At 41.1% G+C, this 19,065-nt stretch overlaps 2 protein-coding genes across 2 annotated transcripts in view; both read left to right on the top strand.

Annotated features, from left to right (window-relative positions):
* The window catches only part of LOC308515735 (protein argonaute-1), a 34,862-nt gene extending 31,810 nt beyond the window's left edge, over positions 1-3,052 (top strand). The window contains exon 18 of the mRNA XM_081086304.1: positions 2,461-3,052. The gene's annotated coding sequence lies outside the window, so the exon portion shown is untranslated. The remainder of the gene's footprint in view (positions 1-2,460) is intronic.
* Positions 1-19,065, top strand: part of LOC308515733 (protein argonaute-3) — a 126,804-nt gene that overhangs the window by 4,624 nt on the left and 103,115 nt on the right. Inside the window, exons 2-3 of the mRNA XM_081086302.1 lie at positions 6,994-7,201; positions 17,792-17,963. Of these exons, the coding sequence (XP_080942428.1) occupies positions 7,183-7,201; positions 17,792-17,963 (191 nt within the window). The 5' untranslated portion in view covers positions 6,994-7,182. The remainder of the gene's footprint in view (positions 1-6,993; positions 7,202-17,791; positions 17,964-19,065) is intronic.

The following is a 19,065-nucleotide window of genomic DNA, read 5'->3' as shown; positions in this document are numbered from 1 at the left end:
GAATAAATTCCAGAATGTTGAAACTGCATATTGTATGTAATCACACTTCACAGGGCCTCCACTTATTCTTGAGGGAAGGGCAGGCACAATTCAAAAATTAGGAGCTTAAAGTTTGGTTGAGGATATGAGTAGTCAAATGGTCCCCCTGGTACATAAAAAGAGATGATGAGGGATTGGAACAAGGCTGTCAGGCTTTAGCCATGAAGATAGGAAAGGGCAGATTTGAGAAACACTCAGGAGATAGAATTAATGGGACTGAATGGATGATGGAAGGGGAAGAGGGGAATAGTTTCCAATTGAGCATGTGAGTGTATTGGGGCATTCTTCTAACCGAGATGGGAAGAGCGGAGACTATTGAAGAAAGCTAATGAATTTTGTGAAGAAAGACCATTAGCCTTGTATAGACTGAGTTTTGAGGTTCCCATGGGGAAATGAGGTTAAGCTTTCCAGTAAACATTTATGTTTTGTTGCTCAGGGAAAACTACAAAACTGCAATTATAGATATGGGATTCATACTTACATAGTTGATAGTTAAAGCCATAGGAATGAACAAGATGGTTTAGAAAAAGAGTAGAGTGAGAAAAACATTATATACAACTCTAGGAAACGCCATTTAAACAATGAAGAGAGGAAGCAGAATATAAGATGATTGTCATATCACTAATTTTGTATTTTTTGGCTGATTTAATGTGGTGGGAGAAAAATCAAGAGGGTGGAATAGAATCCAATTAACAACATGAACTGCTGCAGTGAGAAGGGTATTTTTTCAACTCAGTTTACTATCCTCTACCCCATCTTCTCTGGGATTTTAGAACTTTATGGTCATTCTCCAGTATTTCTTGAAAATGAGCATTGGAGAAAACTAACTTGAATAAAGCTAAGATTAGGTCTTCCAAGTTGTTCACCAAAACCATCACCACCACTTCCAGCTTCCTCCTGTTCTCTGGAGATACTTGTAAGAGAATAAAATAAACAAACTTAAATTTGTTCCTAACCAGTATCATAGATGATGTTCCAGTGCACTCTATAGCACTTAGCAGCTTGCTGTATTTATTTTCATGACTTGTTTCCCCCCAGCGCCTGTGAACTAGGAGCAGAAATTACATTCTATTCACTTTTGTCATCTTAGGGCTATAACATATATGAATAGAATTAAAATGAGCTAGAAATTTGTGGTTTATGAATACAGGGGGGTGTGGGCAGTGGGGAATCAAGATGATACTGAGTTGAGTGTACAGGATGGAGTCAGCATTTCTGAATCTTCAGGTAAGCAGAAACTTAGCCAAATTATAATAATCTTTTCTCACTCTCACTCAACATGGAGATTCTGTGGTTTTGGTACCTTCAGCTGATGGCACGATTGTCAAGCATGTAAGCTCCTTGGTACTGCTAAAACATTGTTACTCTGAGGGAAGATTACTCACAGAAGATTCTGGCACAGAGCCCATTGAGAAATGTTCAGTGGCACCTAGTGTGTGTAAGTGGGCCTAGCATTCCTCTGGAGGCCAAGTGTTGTGACTTTTCAAATTGCAGAACTAACCTTGGTTACCACCTGCCAGAGTCCCTTGAGTGCAAGACAGCCCAATCCATGGTCTTTTTCAGCAGCAAGGGTTAATAAGATTGGTTGAGCTTAAAGAGCAGATTGGAAGATGGAAGAGATATTTCCCAGTTGAAATAAGGCTTAAATTTATGACCCTTCATAAAACAGAAGTGAAGTATTTAGTAGAGCAAGTGAGAGGATGATCATTATGACACTTTGCCATAAATTTCAGTTTTAAAAATGATTGATGTCAGCCCTGGCCCATGTGACTTAGTTGATTGGAGCATTGTCCCATGCACTGAAAGGTCAAAGTCAATGGTTCAATTTCCAGTCAGGGCACATACCCAGATTGCAGGTACGATTTCCTATCGGGGCATATGCAGGAGGCAACCAATCGATGTTGCTCTCTTACATCGATATCTCTCTCTTCCCTCCCTCTGTCTCTCTAAACTCAATAAAATAAAATTTAAAACGTTAAAAAAATGTTTTAAAAAAGGTTTCAGAATGACTGTTGGTTATTACTAAAGTGAAAAATATGGTGTGATCCCAAGGCCTGATTTGTCTGGTTCTGGAGCTCAAGGGTTTGAGTTAAGGCTCCTTGCACCCATAGACATCCGTTTTTCAGTACTGGTTGAGCCTTCCCTCTGCCCTATTAATTGGCAACATATTTTTTTAGGGCATTCCTATCTATAAGTGTCTTGAGGCAGAGTGAGGCTGGGTATTTGTTGGGAATCTCTTGACTTAGCAGACAGAGGAATCTCATGGCAATTAGGGTTTGGTGGCTAAAGAAAAGGGCTATAGTGCAAAGAGAAGGTTATTTTCACGTGATGAGTCTGGGCCATCCACAGACTGCTGTCTGTACTGCTTGAATGGCAGGTAACATTGAATTGTAGCAAATAGCTCTCCCTATTTGTTTCTAGCTTTGAAGACATTTATTCCTCTGGCTATAGGCCGAGGAAACCTGGCAAGCTTAGAAGGTGCACAGAGCATGACAGAAGCACTCCTGTACAGCAGCTGTGTCAAGGAGGAGGATCTGGAAAAGTGGACTTGCTGGGGATGAGGTACATTTTAGAAGTTCTCCACTTAAGCACCATAACTGCCTTCTCCAGCATAGCGTATTTAGGTTTTTTAGGCCAGCATGGCTTACACACTGTCCTCTTGCTCTGGGCTGCAGCAGTTTCACTACTATCCCTCTTGACAATGTCTTTTGGGGACAAAGAAATCATGAAGGACCTTGGTAGGGAGCCCTCCGTCACTCTTCCCCACCTTCTGAAGGCAAGAAACTTTCCTCTTAAAAGAGTCAGTGAGGCCGAAGCTGGTTTGGCTCAGTGGATAGAGTGTCGGCTTGCGGACTGAAGGGTCCCAGGTTCGATTCCGGTCAAGGGCATGTGCCTGGGTTGCGGGCATATCCCCAGTAGGAGATGTGCAGGAGGCAGCTGATGGATGTTTCTCTCTCATCGATGTTTCTATCTCTCTCCCTTCCTCTCCGTGAAAAATCAATAAAATATATTTAAAAAAAAAAAAAGTCAGTGAGAGCTCCCAGCCAGTTTTTTGAAAAAGGCCTGTGAATTGTTAATGGAAATGTACTAGGAAAGAAGGATGGGCTTGGGTACTTTGAAGTGCTTGTCTAGGTGTCTTGTACAGTATCTTATTTAATTGCATCTTCACAGCCTTTGCGTGAAGGAGCTTATCAGTTAACTTCAATTGTGTATAACAAAACCCCAATTAAGTTGGCTTAAATAAGGAAGCACACATGACAAGAGGTCATTTAATATGGCTCCGAGTTTGGTTAATTCAGTGGCTTGATGATAATACCAAAAACCAGGTTCTTGAAATCTTTTTACTGTGCTGTCCTCTGTGTTGGTTTACACTCATACTAGTTCACCTCAGAGTCCCAAGATGACTACCATAATCCCAGAAGAAATGCTAACAGAACAATGTCTTACAGAAGAGGGACTAATTTTTTCCAGTGTTTCATTTAAAGTGAGAAAATCCCTGGAAGCCCAGCAGATCTGGCCTCATGTCTCATTTGCTAGAAATGGGTCATCTTCCCACTCTTGTCATTGGCAGAGCAAATGAGATCATCCATCATGAGTGGCTGAGATTAATTAGGGGTTACCCTCTAAATCATGTGGATTAGAAAGACAAGCCATGTCTGTTAGGTGAGAAAGAAAGGGATAAGGGTTTGGGTAGGGATCCAGACAGCAGTGTCTGCTCTACCTAGGTCCTTGGGTTTTTAAGGATCAGGAATGTAAGGCTAAGAGAGAGTGACTTTTCTAGGATCACAGATAGTAGGTGAGAGCCTTCAGCCTCAGCTCTGTCCCTAAAGCCAGTATGTTTTTATTTTTAATATATTTTTTGAAAAATACATTTTTATTGACTTCCAGGAGAGGAAGGATGAAGGAGTGAGATAGAAATATCAATGAGAGAATCATCAATTGCCTGCTTCCTGCGAGCAATTGAGCCTGACCTCCATAACCTCCTGGTTCATATGTCGATGCTCAACCATTGAGCACACTGGCTGGGCGAAAGCCAGTATGTTTTATATTGTGTCCTGCTGCAGTACAAAGTACACCTGACCCTTGAACAACACAGGCTTAAACTGCACAGGTGGGGTTTTTTTTAATATATGGATTTTTTTTCAATAAATATTTAGTCTTCTGTATTTTTCAGGTTTCCCACCTGCATAGTCAACCAGTTGCGGATTGAAACAGTATTTTCAGTCCTCCATTGGAATTCAATAGATGTTGAGAGCTGACTGTATGCATTGTTCTACACCATTTTATATAAGGGACTTGAGCATTCTTGGATTTTGGTATATGCAGGGGGTCCTGGAACTAATCCCTGAAGGAGGATCATAGTTAAGTCTTGGGAGAGTCAAAAGTTATATGCTGGTTTTCAACTGTGTGGGGATCGGTGCTCCTATCCCCTGTGTTATTCAGAAGTCACCTGTAGCTTGATTTCTGCTGTTTAAAAACTTCTGGTCTAGAAGAGATTTTAAACTCAAGTGTCACATCAACTAACTTGAGCCTATATGAGAGGAGAGGATTCCATCCAATTGTTCCCCTTATCCAGTGATGGTGTTTATCTAGGACAGGAAGCCTAGGAATGCAACATTCAGAGGGCAGTGATTTTGTTGCCCCTGATATTTCTGTACCCACTTCTGAGAGCAGCCAGTGCCTCAAGGGATAACGGCAGAGTTTTAGCCTACTTCCTGAGCCATTGAAGCCCACTCATTCATCCATCCCTCCCACAGCTATTTACAGAATGCTGCTATGTGCCAGACACTGGCACTGTTCTAGGCATTGGGGCTGTAACAGTTAACAAGATGCACAAAGACTCTCCTGTATGCCCTTAAGAGCAGACTCATTTGGGAATGAGGTTATCAAAAAATAATGTGTGCATATGGTCAGGAGTAAGCCTCATAGAATTTTGCTTTTGGCAGAATCATTCAAACTTTTTTGCTTTCTCACTTCCTGATATTACAGTTCATAAGCCTTTCCTATGAACTCACTATAAAGAGGTGGGGTCCTTGAATAGCAGAAGTAGATGGTAAGGCATCATTGACATTTGCTAAATTGGATCCAATTGAAAGGTCCAAATCCTGTCAGTGTCAACAAAGATGATAGTGGCCTACTTCCAGGGTTCATCACCATCACCATGTCTACTCTGGAAGACACCGAAGAAGCCTGCATCATTAGAAAACAGTTCTAGAATTAATTAAGGTTGAAGGTGTGAGAAACCCTTGCACAACAGTTGGTATTTACTGTTTGATGCTCCCATAGACTTGGATTGTGTACGGTCAAGGATTGAAAATAATTTTGAAGATACAGTATTTCATCTGGTGACACTAAATTTGACATTTTTAAATTTGGGAGGGCATTTTCAGTAAAAGGTGTAAGGATGGAAAGGAAGAAATTAGAATTGGAATTAGATGTGGGTTTAAATCCAACTTATAAAGTGTTTACAGGTAGGTGCCTCTAATAAGTGCTTTAAAATAGTTAATAGTAACCATTTTAGTAAATGCTAAAAGAGTAACCAAAACAATAACTACTTTTCAAATTCACTAACATTTAGGAGGGTTTTCTTTGTGCTTTAGTTACATTTCCTAACTTCACAATTCTAAGGTACATGTTATTCTCTCCATTTTTTAGATTAGGAAACTGAAGCCCAGAAACTCAAGTGACTGTTCCAAAGTCCTACAGTGATTGGGGCATGGGGGGAAGCACACTTAAGATAGGGTACTTTTTCTTCTTTTTTGTCCCAAGCTTTAATAAAAGAATGAACTTCGATTTTAAAAAGTCTAACCATTACTGATGCTTAAAGACAGGGAAAAGTCATGAATCATCAGCCTGAATAAAATAGTATCACCATTAACGTTTACATTCTAGTGGGAGAGAGCAGTAGTAAAAAGAAATTACAGATTAGGACAGGATTACTGTAATAGAAAAACAGGTGTCCCACCATACCCGAAAAGCCCTCTCAGAGATAAATCTTAAGTTGAGGCATAAAAAGGCGAGAGTGGAAAGAGGATTCCTGGCCAAGGAATCAAAGCAGAGGACCCCAAGCCGGAAAGAAGCGCTTTGCCATTGGGGGAAGTAGAAGCAGACCCTGTAACTAGCATAGGGATGAGGTTTTGCTTGAGAAAGGCGGGGATCCCATTAAGCCCAGCGTTTGGACCCTGGAAAGGAGTTTGGGTCTTCTCAGTGTGACGAAGCGCTATTAAAAGAGTTTTAAACGTGGAAATTATTCGATCTGATCTGTGTAATGTCCTGTTTCTTAATCATCCTTTCCCAAGCGAAATGGTACATTCCCCCCCCCCCCCCAAAAAAAAAAAAGTCGACAAAGCAAAGCATAGACTTAAGAGTGATCAGTGGCGGTTACTTGATCGCCTGCTGAGGAGGCGCGTGGGGCCGCCCAAACGGCGGGAGGGAGGGACTCAGCGATGAGGGCGGCCCAGCCCAAGCCTTGCTCTGCTGGGGCCCTCAGCTGCAGGTCCGGGCCCGCACCTCGGACCAGCCCCTTCCAGGTAGGCTCCTCCCCAGAGAAGCTACGCCGCCCTCCGCGACGTCGTCTCAGGCAGACCGGGTGGAGCTAGGAGCGTAGTCCCTGCGACTGTCTCGGGCTGGCACAAACCAGCGGAAGGCCGTAGAAGGGCCGGCCCCGCCCGCACCCCGCCGCTTTGAGTCCCAGGCCCCGCCCAGACTGGGCGCCAGCTCCCCGCCGCCCCTGCATTGCTCGCACGGACGACGCGCCCGCACGGCTCGGGACCGCGAGGCCTGGGTGTCGGGCTAGCCAGAGCAGCGGAACTGACGCAAGCGGACTTCCTGGGCCGGCCCCGGGGGAGGTCGGCGGCGGCGCCGCAGTCGTGGAGAGGCAATGGGAGCGTGAGCGGCCACGGGCGACGCAAGTATCTCGCCGAGCTCACCTCCCGTCTCGCGCTTCTCTCCTAGTCGCGTGCTGCCTCTCGCCGGCGGCTCCTCCCGAGGAGAGTTCTCGCCGCGGTTACTGAGAAGAGACTGTGGCCACCCGCCCCGTGGCCAAGTGAGACTGCCTGTCGCACCGCGTCGCCCCCTGCGCCGCCGCCTAGCCCCCAGTGGCGGGCGCCCTTCTCGCTCGAAGCACTCCCCCCAGCTCCATGAATGGAAATCGGCTCCGCAGGTGAGTGTCAGAGCTGTTGGCCGGGTCAGCGGGGGTGTCCCCAGAGCATCGTCGTTCCCACAGCCCCGGCCCCGGTGTGCGAGGTCCGAGGTCCGGGCGTCTCCTCCCCTCCGCCGGCCCCTCCTCCACCTCCGCGTAGCCCCGCCGCAGTTCCCCGGAGCCACCGAGTGGGCGAAACTGCGGGGAGGGGACACTGCTTACAGGATTGAAGTTTGGGGCGCTCCAGGCGGTGAACCTCCTGGAGTGCAGAAGGGTTTGCCATCGCTTTCGTATTCGGGTTGGGGATGTAACGGTGTGTGTTCCCGTCGAGGCGCTGGGCGCCTATTACTTACCTCTTAACGTGGTTATGTAGATAGTACAGACGAGGATTAAGTTTGGGTTTAGTGCAGCGTCAAATGCAATATGGCATTTCTTCCATCCCCAAGCTCTCTCCTGATGTCCGTGGCAGCCTGGTATATACAGGGTGGGGCAAAAGTAGGTTTACAGTTTTCCGTATGGAAAATAATACAATAATTAATAAACAAGAATAAACTGTTTTCGCGTCCTCACAACTGTACACCTACTTTTGCCCTACCCTGTAAGTTCTTGAGGCTCTTGGGAATGTCATATCAGGCTGGATCGTTGCTGGCGTGAGGAGGTGAATCTTAAAATTGCTGACAGTATTTTATTTTTCATTCTCTGTTCCCTAGAGAAGAGTTGTCATATTCCTGGAAATTTGGCACTTAAGAAAACCACTTTCTCTCCTTGGGAAAAATGATGGTCTTGAGGAAAAAATGCAATTTGGGCAGCATTTATCTTAGAAGAAAAAAGCGATCTTTATGGCTCTTAAGTAATTGAGGAACATAAAGTAGACATTACATAACAGTTTGCTTTCCAAAGGATCATTCATACTTGACATGCTAAATTTGTAAGTTTGCTTCATCCAGATTGTCACAGACTTATAAATTAATTTTCAAAATATTGGTGGGGCAGAGGGTGTCTTGTTACTAATGGTATCATAAGCCCCTGAATTTCATACCTCACTTTGCCAATTTGGGAGGTGCCTGAATATGAGATAAGAAAAGCTTATATAGCCGAAACCGGTTTGGCTCAGTGGATAGAGCGTCGGCCTGCGGACTGAGGGGTCCCAGGTTCGATTCCGGTCAGGGGCATGTACCTGGGTTGCGGGCACATCCCCAGTGGGAGATGTGCAGGAGGCAGCTGGTCGATGTTTCTCTCTCATCGATGTTTCTAACTCTCTGTCTCTCTCCCTTCCTCTCTGTAGAAAGTCAATAAAATATATTTAAAAAAAAGAAAAAAAGAAAAAGAAAAGCTTATATAAAAGAAACTGGTGGTTTAATGTTAAATAATTTATTGACTAGGTTAAAGAGTATAATTGTAAAGTAGGTGCAAAAGCATTCCAATGGTAGAGGTGGGATGGAGAGTTTTATTACAAGTCGTATTATATGGAGTTTTCTCTAATCAATTTGTGCCATTTCTCTTTTGCACCCTCCATTAAAAATATTTATTTTGCCTTCTTCATTTGTCCTTTTTTAAAGTGTTTTTCTCTCTAAGTATATATATTTACTTATTTACTGATTTCAGAGAGGAAGGGGGAGGGAGAGAGAGACAGAAACATCATGAGGAGAGAGAATCATTAATCAGCTGTCTCCTGCATGCCCCACAATGGGGATGGAGCTGGAAACCCAGCATGTGCCCTGACTGGGAATCCAACTGTGACCTCCTAGTTCATGGGTCTTCATTCAACCATTGAGCCACACCACCAACCCGGCTTCATATCTTCTTAAAAAGGGAAAGTTTGTCTAGATTGTGAAAAGTTTTAGACTCTTATTTGTTTATCATTAGTTTGTGTTTTTCCAAAACTGTATCCTGCCTTTTTTTTTTAACTTGCTACTATACTTTTTAGAGAATGTGATGATTTGTGGATATAGGTGATTTTTACGTAACTATCCTGTTGTCAAGCCTGGAAAACAAAACATAAAACTTAAAAACACTTTGTTAATCATCCTAATACTTTTTAAATATTTCAAAAAAATTTCAAAGATTTTTTTTCCTTCTTGGGGTTTTTTATATGAAATTATGCCCAATATATGAACAACATCTTAGAAAATCCTTCTAAAGTCAAACCACCTAGTCAACTGGTCCAACTAGCCAAGTATGATTCAGTAAATGCTCCTGTGAATTCTTGAGCTAAGAATTAGACATCTTGAAATGCAAAGTTTAAGTGCAGTTTATACATGATTGACTATAATCTCAAATGAAGACAAGGTATAATTGTCTTAAGGGTGTCATCATCAAAAACAAAATTTTCATTCTTCCCGAAACTTACATGCAATTTTTGCTGCACATGAAATTAAAACTATATATTAGGGAAGATGTGCAACTCTGTTTTAAATTAAGAATTTGACAGATATATTGTTTGGTTTAAATTTTTATTTTAACTTAGCATTTACTTTTTTAAAAAAAAATATATTTTATTGATTTTTTACAGAGAGGAAGGGAGAGGGACAGAGAGTTAGAAACATCAATGAGAGAGAAACATCATTCAGCTGCCTCCTGCACACTCCCCACTGGGGATGTGCCCGCAATCACGGCACATGCCCTTGACTGGAATCGAACCTGGGACCCTTCAGTCCACAGGCCAACGCTCTATCCAGTGAGCCAAACCGATTAGTGCTTAGCATTTACTTTTTATTGAATTTATTGAGTGACATCTATTTTCTGTATCTATAAAAGCCTAAGTAACCTTTACGACTGAATGACCGGAACAACCAGTCGACCCATCGCTATGATGTGCACTGACCACCAAGGGGCAGACGCTCAATGCAGGAGCTGCCCCCTGGTGGTCAGTGTTCTCCCACAGCCAACCTCCCATGGCCCCTCCCCCCAGCCAGCGGGGCGGGTGGGGGGCGGGGGCAGGGTATAGGCCTCAATTGTCGGCCGGCTGAGGGACCCCACCCATGCATGAATTTGTGCACCAGGCCTCTAGTTGGTTAATAAAATTATATAGGTTTCAGGTATACAATTCTATAATACATCATCTGTATATTGTATTGTGTGTTTAGCATCCCAAGTGGATTTTGCATCTAAAATCTTTAATCATTTTAAATGTAAATGTTCTTTAATTGTCTATGAAATCAATGTTGGATCTTGGCTCTCCAAGTCTTTTCTAAGTTTCTCTTATGTGTGATTATCCTCAGACCTCTTATGACAAGATATTTTAATTTCTAATTGTTAAGTGGATACATAGAAAACTTAAATTTATTCACATCAGAGCCTTTGAATACAAATATTATGTAATTGTCTCTTGGTGAATCATTCCTCACTAAAAGTTAATATTTCTCTGTTCTTCCCTTTGCATGAAATCTTTTAAATGATTTTTAAGGATATCCTATACAAACTACTGACCTAGTACTTTGTGAACTTTTATTTAAATAAAACTGGCACAATTGGTTTTTAAATAATAATAACAGGATTTGAGCCTATCATTCCTTAGTTAGGAGAACTTCTAAGGAAATCCTATTTTTTATGGTTTAATTACAGCTGGACTAAGAGTATATGTTATGTTTTATTTCCAAATAAAGTGGGGGTAGGGGAAACAGAAATATTCATTGAGGTTTTACTTCTCCCGAGGAGCTATTTTTTAAGACCATACTATTCTAGTTTTTTGTTGTTGTTGTTTTTTTTTTTAATATATTTTATTGATTTTTTACAGAGAGGAAGGGAGAGAGATAGTCAGAAACATCGATGAGAGAGAAACATCGATCAGCCGCCTCCTGCACATCCCCCACTGGGGATTTGCCCGCAACCCAGGTACATGCCCTTGACCAGAATCGAACCTGGGACCTTTCAGTCCGCAGGCCGACGCTCTATCCACTGAGCCAAACCGGTTTTTTTAGGTAAAGTCAGACTACTGTTTAGGGCTGATGGAATTCTACTAGTCTTCTATTCTACCAATAGAAGAAAAAAATTTTACTTTTACCTTAAGTTAATGATACGCAAATTGATTTGAAAAGTTTGGTAATTGTCTTATATAGTCTTGCAAAAGTGAATAGACTATGTTTCTTAGTTGTACTTTTAAATTCGTGTTTGAACAATAGTTGTTTTAGGGCTCTGCATTCTTTAATAATAAAAATTAAGAAAACTCATTTGAGAACAAGTTCCAAAGAAACAAAATTTTATGTATGGAAGTTTGACTTAAATGAGGTTGGTAAAAGTGGATTCAAAATACAAAATAATATAATGCTGTTAGGTTGTCAGTTGAATATATAAAATAAATCTTTTATCACTTTGGGAAATGTTTTTATTATATAAATTTTTCTCTCTTGTAGAATTTTGCCTTGAAAAAATATAAAAATGCTGCCCTGGGAGGGCATGAATTTTGAACATGGAGAGTTTTTGGTTTTTGTTTTTTAAACTTGGTTGTCACTTAAATTTTACTTTGTGCTTCTCTAGAGTGGCCATTAAAACATTTTTTTTCTATTATTTGCTGTTCTTGATTGGCAGCAAATTGAATTTATTTATACTTTTATAAAAATATACAAGATTACTTTAATTTTTGTTTTAAAATTTAATTTTTCTGACAGTTGATAGAATACCCTGGGGAAAAACTAAAAAGGAGGCAAGTAATAACTTTTTTCTTCTAAACAGACTTTACAGGAAAAAAGAACATATACGTAACCCTGATATAATTCATTTAACATGATTAAGACTCATGATTCCATCCCCCTGATATAACCACTCTTTAAATTTTTAAACCAAATTCCAAATTAATCTATTAGTTTAAAAATATTTAAGACATTAAGTAATTTAGGAAAGCAGTTAGAATGAATGAAATGATTTTTAGATACTACTTAATTTTGCTTCGAATGTTATATAATAAGTTGGTATTTTAGAATTAATTTATATCTATTTTTTTCCACTGGGAACATTGTATGTATTTGATTTTGTAAGCCTGGCCTGATAGTATGCTTAGACAGAAGTCTAGGGCCCTGTGGAGCGGACGCATTTCCTGGAAGAATTCTCTGTTGTATATGGAAAAACCCTAGCTCAAAGTAGAATTCTTGCCAAATTGTCATAAGCTATTAGATTCTAGTTTAATACTATGTTGCTTTATATCACAACTATATTTTTTCACATTGGTTTCCATAGTCTTAAAATACTTGAGGGTCTACTTGAAAGGTGAATTAAATATTTTGTTAATTTTACAAAACATTTTCTTATACCTAAAACTAGAGACCGGGTGCATGAAATTTGTGCATGGGCGGGGGGGAGGGGTGGGGTGTCCCTCAGCCGAGCCTGTACCCTCTCGCAGACTGGGACCCCTCGGGGGATGTCTGCCTACCCAGAACCCCTCAGGGGATCTCCCCCTGGGGATCAGCCTAAGCTGTCAGGCAGACATCCCTCTTGCAGTCCGGGATCCCTCTCACAGTCCGGGATCCTTACTGCTCCTTACCGCCCACCTGCTTGCTGCTCCTTACCACTAGGCTTGCTGCTTCTTAGCGCTGCCGTGGAGGCGGGAGAGGCGTCAACCTGGCTTCTGGCTGAGTGGCGCTCCCACACTGACCAACGGGGACAGCTCCTGCGTTGAGTCTGCCCCCTGGTGGTCACTGTGCATCATAGTGACTGGTCGTTCTGCCATTCAGTCTATTTGCATGTTAGGGCTTGATTATATAGGATTATATAGGATTAGGACCTTAAGTAACTTGGAAGTTTTTTTTTCTTCATTGTTGTTTGTTTTAATGGATAAAGAGAAAAAAGACAAGTGATAGTTCTGTTTTCATAATGGTAAAACTAAAAAGATAATTTACTTAATAATATTATCCTGGGAAAATCAAGATGGCGCAATAGGTAAACACAGGAGATTGCTGCCTCGAACAACCACTTCAAAAATACAACTAAAAGATAGAACGGACATCATCCAGAACCACAGGAAGGCTGGCTGAGTGGAAATTCTACAACTAGAAGGAAAGAAAAAAGCATACCGAGACTCAGAGGAGGCACAGTGCGGAAGTAAAATACTAAGGTGCGGAGGTGCATGCGGAGCGGGCTGGCGGCTGAGGACGAGGTTGTCATTTTCAATCAGGAGGGAGTCTCAGGCTCTGAGCTCCAGTTCCGGGCGAGTCTCTAGGGACCCAGACTCATACCGGGGAAGTGGGACTGTCTGGCATCGGTCGGAACTTGAGGGCAGCTTTCTCTCAGAGGGGCTTGCAGCCATTGCCAGTACACTGAGAAGCAGAGCCTCTGAGGGCTGGATTGAGAGCAGCCATAACTGCTAGCCCCGCACTGTTGATCGCATGGGATCTGCCCCACCCAAGCCCTTCAGGGAGGCTTTTGCTGGATAGCCTCAGGCAAAGGCTAGATTAGCACCTCCTAGAGATCCAGGATCCAGGAAACCCAGAGGTCAGAGTGGGACCATCCAGTTTGTAGCTCCGTGGAAACATAAAGGACACACTCAGGGGGCAGACTCAGTGAGCACCAAAGCCCCATTGAAGCAAGTCTTGCCCCGGAGGGGTGTCTCCAGCACAGAAGTTCTCCCACTGCAGACACAGCTGATTCTCACAGCCAATTGGCCTGGAGGTCAATTCCTCCCAGTGATAACTACAACAATCAAGGCTTAACTACAACAAGACTGTGCACAAAGACCACAAGGGGGTGCACCAAGAGTGTCCTCCTCAGGTAATTGGGGAGGCCGAACCACTGGGCCCTAGAGGACACTCAGCACAGAAAACGACTTTATCAACACAGGGAAGCATAAAAAATGCAGAGACAAAGAAAAAGGACACAAATGACAGAAATGGAGGAAAGCAAACTACTGGATATAGAGTTCAGAACCACACTTTTAAGGTTTTTCAAGAATTTTCTAGAAACTACCAATAAACTTAATGAGATCTACAAGAAATCTAATGAGACTCTCGAGGTTGTGATAAAGGACCAACTAGATATTAAGCATACACTGACTGAAATAAAGAGTATCATACAGACTCCCAACAGCAGACTAGAGGATTGCAAGAATCAAGTCAACGATTTGAAATATGAAGAAGCAAAAAACACCCAACCAGAAAAGCAAAATGAAAAAAGAATCCAAAAATACGAAGATAGCATAAGGAGCCTCTGGGACAGCTTCAAGCGCACCAACATCCGGATTATAGGGGTGCCAGAAGAAGAGAGAGAGCAAGATCTTGAAAACCTATTTGAAGAAATAATGACAGAAAACTTCCCCTACCTGGTGAAAGAAATAGACTTACAAGTCCAGGAAGCACAGAGAAACCCATACAAAAGGAATCCAAAGAGGACCACACCAAAACACATCATAATTAAAATGCCAAGAGCAAAAGACAGAGAGAATCTTAAAAGCAGCCAGAGAAAGAAACTCAGTTACCTACAAGGGAGTACCCATACGAATGCCAGCTGATTTTTCAACAGAAACTTTGCAGGCCAGAAGGGAGTGGCAAGAAATATTCGAAGTGATGAATGCTAAGAGCCTACAACCAAGATTACTATATCCAGCAAAGCTATCATTCAGAATTGAAGGTCAGATAAAGAGCTTCACAGATAAGAAAAAGCTAAAGGAGTTCACCACCACCAAACCAGTATTATATGAAATGCTGAAAAGTATCCTTTAAGAAGAGGAAGAAGAAGAAAAAGGTAAAGATACAAATTATGAACAACAAATACACATCTATCAACAAGAGAATCTGAAAATCAATTGAATAATCTGATGAACAGAATGAACCGGTGATTATAATAGAATCAGGGGCATAGAAAGGGAGTGGACTGGCTATTCTTGGGGGGGGGGGAAAGGGTGAGGAGGATGCAGGAAGAGACTGGACAAAAATCGTGCACCTATGGATGAGGACAGTGAGGGCGGAGGGTGGGGTGGGAACTGGGTGGAGGGGAGTTATGGGGGGAAAAAAAAGGAACAAATGTAATAATTGGAACAATAAAGATTTAATTAATAAAATTAAACCAGTTTGGCCAAAAAAAAAAAAAAGAATATTATCCTTGCCCTGATTGGTTTGGCTCAGTGGATAGAGCACCGATCTGCGGACTGCAGGGTCCCAGGTTCGATTCCAGTCAAGGGCATGTGCCTTGGTTGCGGGCGTGTCCCCAGTGGGGGGGGTGGGGGGGTGGGGGCATGTAGGAGGCAGCTGGTCGATGTCTCTCTCTCTCATCGATGTTTCTGACTCTCTGTCCCTCTCCCCTCCTCTCTGTAAAAAACTCAATAAAAATATATAACAAAAAAATTTTTTTTGAAAGAAAAGAATACTATCCTTTCCAAACCTCTTTAGTCTCAGTTTTTTGGGAGCTGAGCAACATTCACCAGAGATTCCTACTTCTATTTTAGTTGTATAGGATACTTAATAGACACTCATTCTTGGCTCAATAACAAAACATGTGAGAAAGAATATTGTGTGGTTTTTCAACCATAATGGTTATGCTGTTTGAATGCATGAACAGCCTTTCTGTATTTGGAGTTTCTGTAGTTTTCTGTCATTGTCTGTTCATATTGACTTTCTTTGGCTACTCATTGTTTAAAATAAATACTTGAGATTTAGCAAAACTGTGTCATACAACCAATGTTTTTCTCTTATTTCTTTTTGTTGTTGTTAAACATATTTTTATTGATCTCAGAGAGGAAGTAAGAGGGAGGGAGGGACAAAAACATCAATGATGAGAGAAAGAGGATCATCGTTCGGCTGCCTTCTTTATGGTCCCATACTGGGGATCAAGCCCAAAACCCAGGCAGGTGCCCTGATCAGGAATCAAATCATGACCTCCTGGTTCATTAATTGATGCTCAACCACTGAGCCATGCCGGCTGAGCATCAAGTTAGTGTTTTTATTTTCTTCAGCTAAATACCCAGAAGTGGAATTGCTGGATATTTTTGTGGATTTCATTTTTTTCAAATAGTTATAGGCCTCAGATATTTAAATATAAGTTCATTCAGAGATAATAGTTATTAAGTGAATTTATCATTTGAACTTTAACAAAGCTACAACATTTTGAGCTTTAAAAACTTAATGTTAGGTATCACTTAGTTGTTGTTTTTTTTTAACTGTGATAAAATATACATAATGTTAAATTTACCATTTTAGCAGTTTTTTGTTGTTGTTGTTAATCCTCATCCAAGAATATTTTTTCCATTGATTCTTAGAATGGAAGAGAGGGAGGGACGGAGAGAGAGATTTATGTGTGTGAGAGAGATTGATGTGAAAGATCACATCAATTGATTGGTTGCCCACTGCACACATCCCAACTGGGGTCTGGGGGATCGGACTTGCAACCCAAGTATGTGCCCTTGACTGGGAATCGAATCCTCCACTCTTTAGTGTGTGGGCCAAAACTCTAACAACTGAGCACACTAGCCAGGGCCCATGTTAGCAGTTTTTAAGTGTACAGTTCATAGTATATAAGTACTACATTCACATTGTTGTGCAGCTAGTGTCCGGATCTGTTTTCAGCTTGCAAAACTGAAACTATACCCATTAAGCATCAATTCCCCTTTCTCCTTTTCCCCCAGTCCCTGGCAACCATCCTTCCACTTTGTAGTATTAATAATAGGAATCATACAGTGTGTTTCTGTGACTTATTTCACGTAGTATAAATCTACAAGGTTCATCTATGTTGTAGCATGTGTCAGAATTTCATTTCTTTTTAAGGCTAATATTCCATTGTACGTATATACCATATTTTGTTTATCCACTTATCCATCAGTGGACATTGAGGTGGCTTCCATCTTTTGGCTATTGTGACTAATGCTGCTGTGAGCATAGGTATATAATGATCTCTTCAACACCCTGCTTTCATTGTTTTTTGGTAGGTACCCAGAAATAGAATTGCTGAATCTTATAGTTATTCTATTTTTAATGTTTTAAGGAACCACCATATGGTTTTCCAAAGCAACTGTACCATTTTACATTTCTGCCAACAGAGGACTTTTCATATTTTACATATTTTTGTGTGTAAGTAAGCGCTATATATATATATATATATATATATATATATATATATATATATATATCTTTTTCATCAAACCTTTAAATTGATTAACACTGTTTATAACATCTTCAGTATCTGTAGTTATATGATCCCCACACACTTACATTGATTATTTAAGCCAATTCTCCTATTTTAAAAATCAGTGTTGCCTGGGATTTATAGATTTTATTTATCTTTTCAAATAATTGATTCTGTGCTTTGCTGATACTTTTTATTGTATATTGTTTTTATTTTGTTCATTTATTCTTATTCTACTTTCTGAGTTTGTTATGCTCTAGGTATCACACTCTTTGGATCTGATTTGTGTTTTTACATGTTCTCCTGAGTTTGTGTGATCGCTCTCCCTTCTTTCTACCCCTTCCAAAACAATTTTCCAGGAGCACCCAGGGTTTTGTTTGTTTATATGTATGTTTGTTTTAATAAGGAGAATAATTTGGGGAGGAAAGAAGTAGAGATGCTAGAAATTGTTATCTTTCAGCAGTAGGCTTCAGCCCCATTACCCAATTTATTTAAAGTTCTAACATACTCTGATTGACAAGATTATCCAGTGTAGTCTGTAACGGTGTTATTTCCCCCTTTCTGTTGCAGGACCCGTTGGGGCCCAGCCCCTACTCATGGTGCCCAGAAGACCTGGCTATGGCACCATGGGCAAACCCATTAAATTGCTGGCTAACTGTTTTCAAGTTGAAATCCCAAAGATTGATGTCTACCTCTATGAGGTAGATATTAAACCAGACAAGTGTCCTAGGAGAGTGAACAGGTAAGAATCATGAAGCATGGAGATTTTTTGCTGTTGGTATTTGTCTTTGCCATAATAATTGCTTATCTTGTATATCCAAATAACAATGATAATGTCTAGCAGTTTGACTAAGAACACATGGTAATTTGTTTTGAAATTGATTGTACTTAAGAGATGTGTTAGTAGATAAAATCTTCTAATAGCCCTGAAAATTTTCCATTGTAACATGAATATATGAATATTCATGTTACAGTATATGAATATTCTCTCTGTGATGATAGAAAAGGTCCAAGTCATCTTTAGATGTTTTTGAAATCAGGCTGAGCAGTTTTTTCCTTTGATTTTAGGTACTATATCTTTTATCTCCCCACCGCACCTTATTTACCCTTTTCTATTGTTTTTTTTTATTGTTTTATTGCTTAAAGTATTATAAAGAGTATTACATATGTCTCCTTTTTTCCCCACCCATAACAATCCCCCGGCCTCCTCTACTCCCCAGTGTCTTATGTCCATTGGTTATGCTTATATGAATGCATACAAGTCCTTCGTTGATCTCTTACCCCGCCCCTCAACCCTCCTCGGCTTTCCTGCTGTAGTTTGACAGTCTGTTCGAGGCAGCTCTGCCTCTATCTATTTTTGTTCATAAGTTTATAATGGTCTTTATTATCCATGAGTGAGTGAGATCACGTGGTGTTTTTCCTTCATTGACTGGCTTATTTCACTTAGCATAATGCTCTCCAGTTCCACCCATGCCGTTGCAAATGGTAAGAGTTCCTTCTTTTTTACAGCAGCATAGTATTCCATCGTGTAGATGTACCACAGTTTTCTAATCCATTCATCTACTGATGGGCACTTAGGCTGTTTCCAGATCTTAGCTATGGTGAATTGTGCTGCTATGAACATATGGGTGCATATATCCTTTCTGATTGGTGTTTCTGGTTTCTTGGGATATATTCCTAGAAGTGAGATCACTGGGTCAAATGGGAGTTCCATTTTTAGTGTTTTGAGGAAACTCCATACTGTCTTCCATAGTGGCTGCACCAGTCTGCATTCCCACCAGCAGTGCACGAGTGTTCCTTTTTCTCCACATCCTCTCCAGCACTTGTCACTTGTGGATTTGTTG

The sequence above is a fragment of the Myotis nattereri genome, assembly GCF_964212035.1.
Source record: "Myotis nattereri genome assembly, chromosome: 3".
NCBI classification, from domain to species: Eukaryota; Metazoa; Chordata; class Mammalia; order Chiroptera; family Vespertilionidae; genus Myotis; species Myotis nattereri.
Note: the sequence above shows the minus strand (reverse complement) of the source record. Positions and strands in the feature narration are given on the sequence as shown.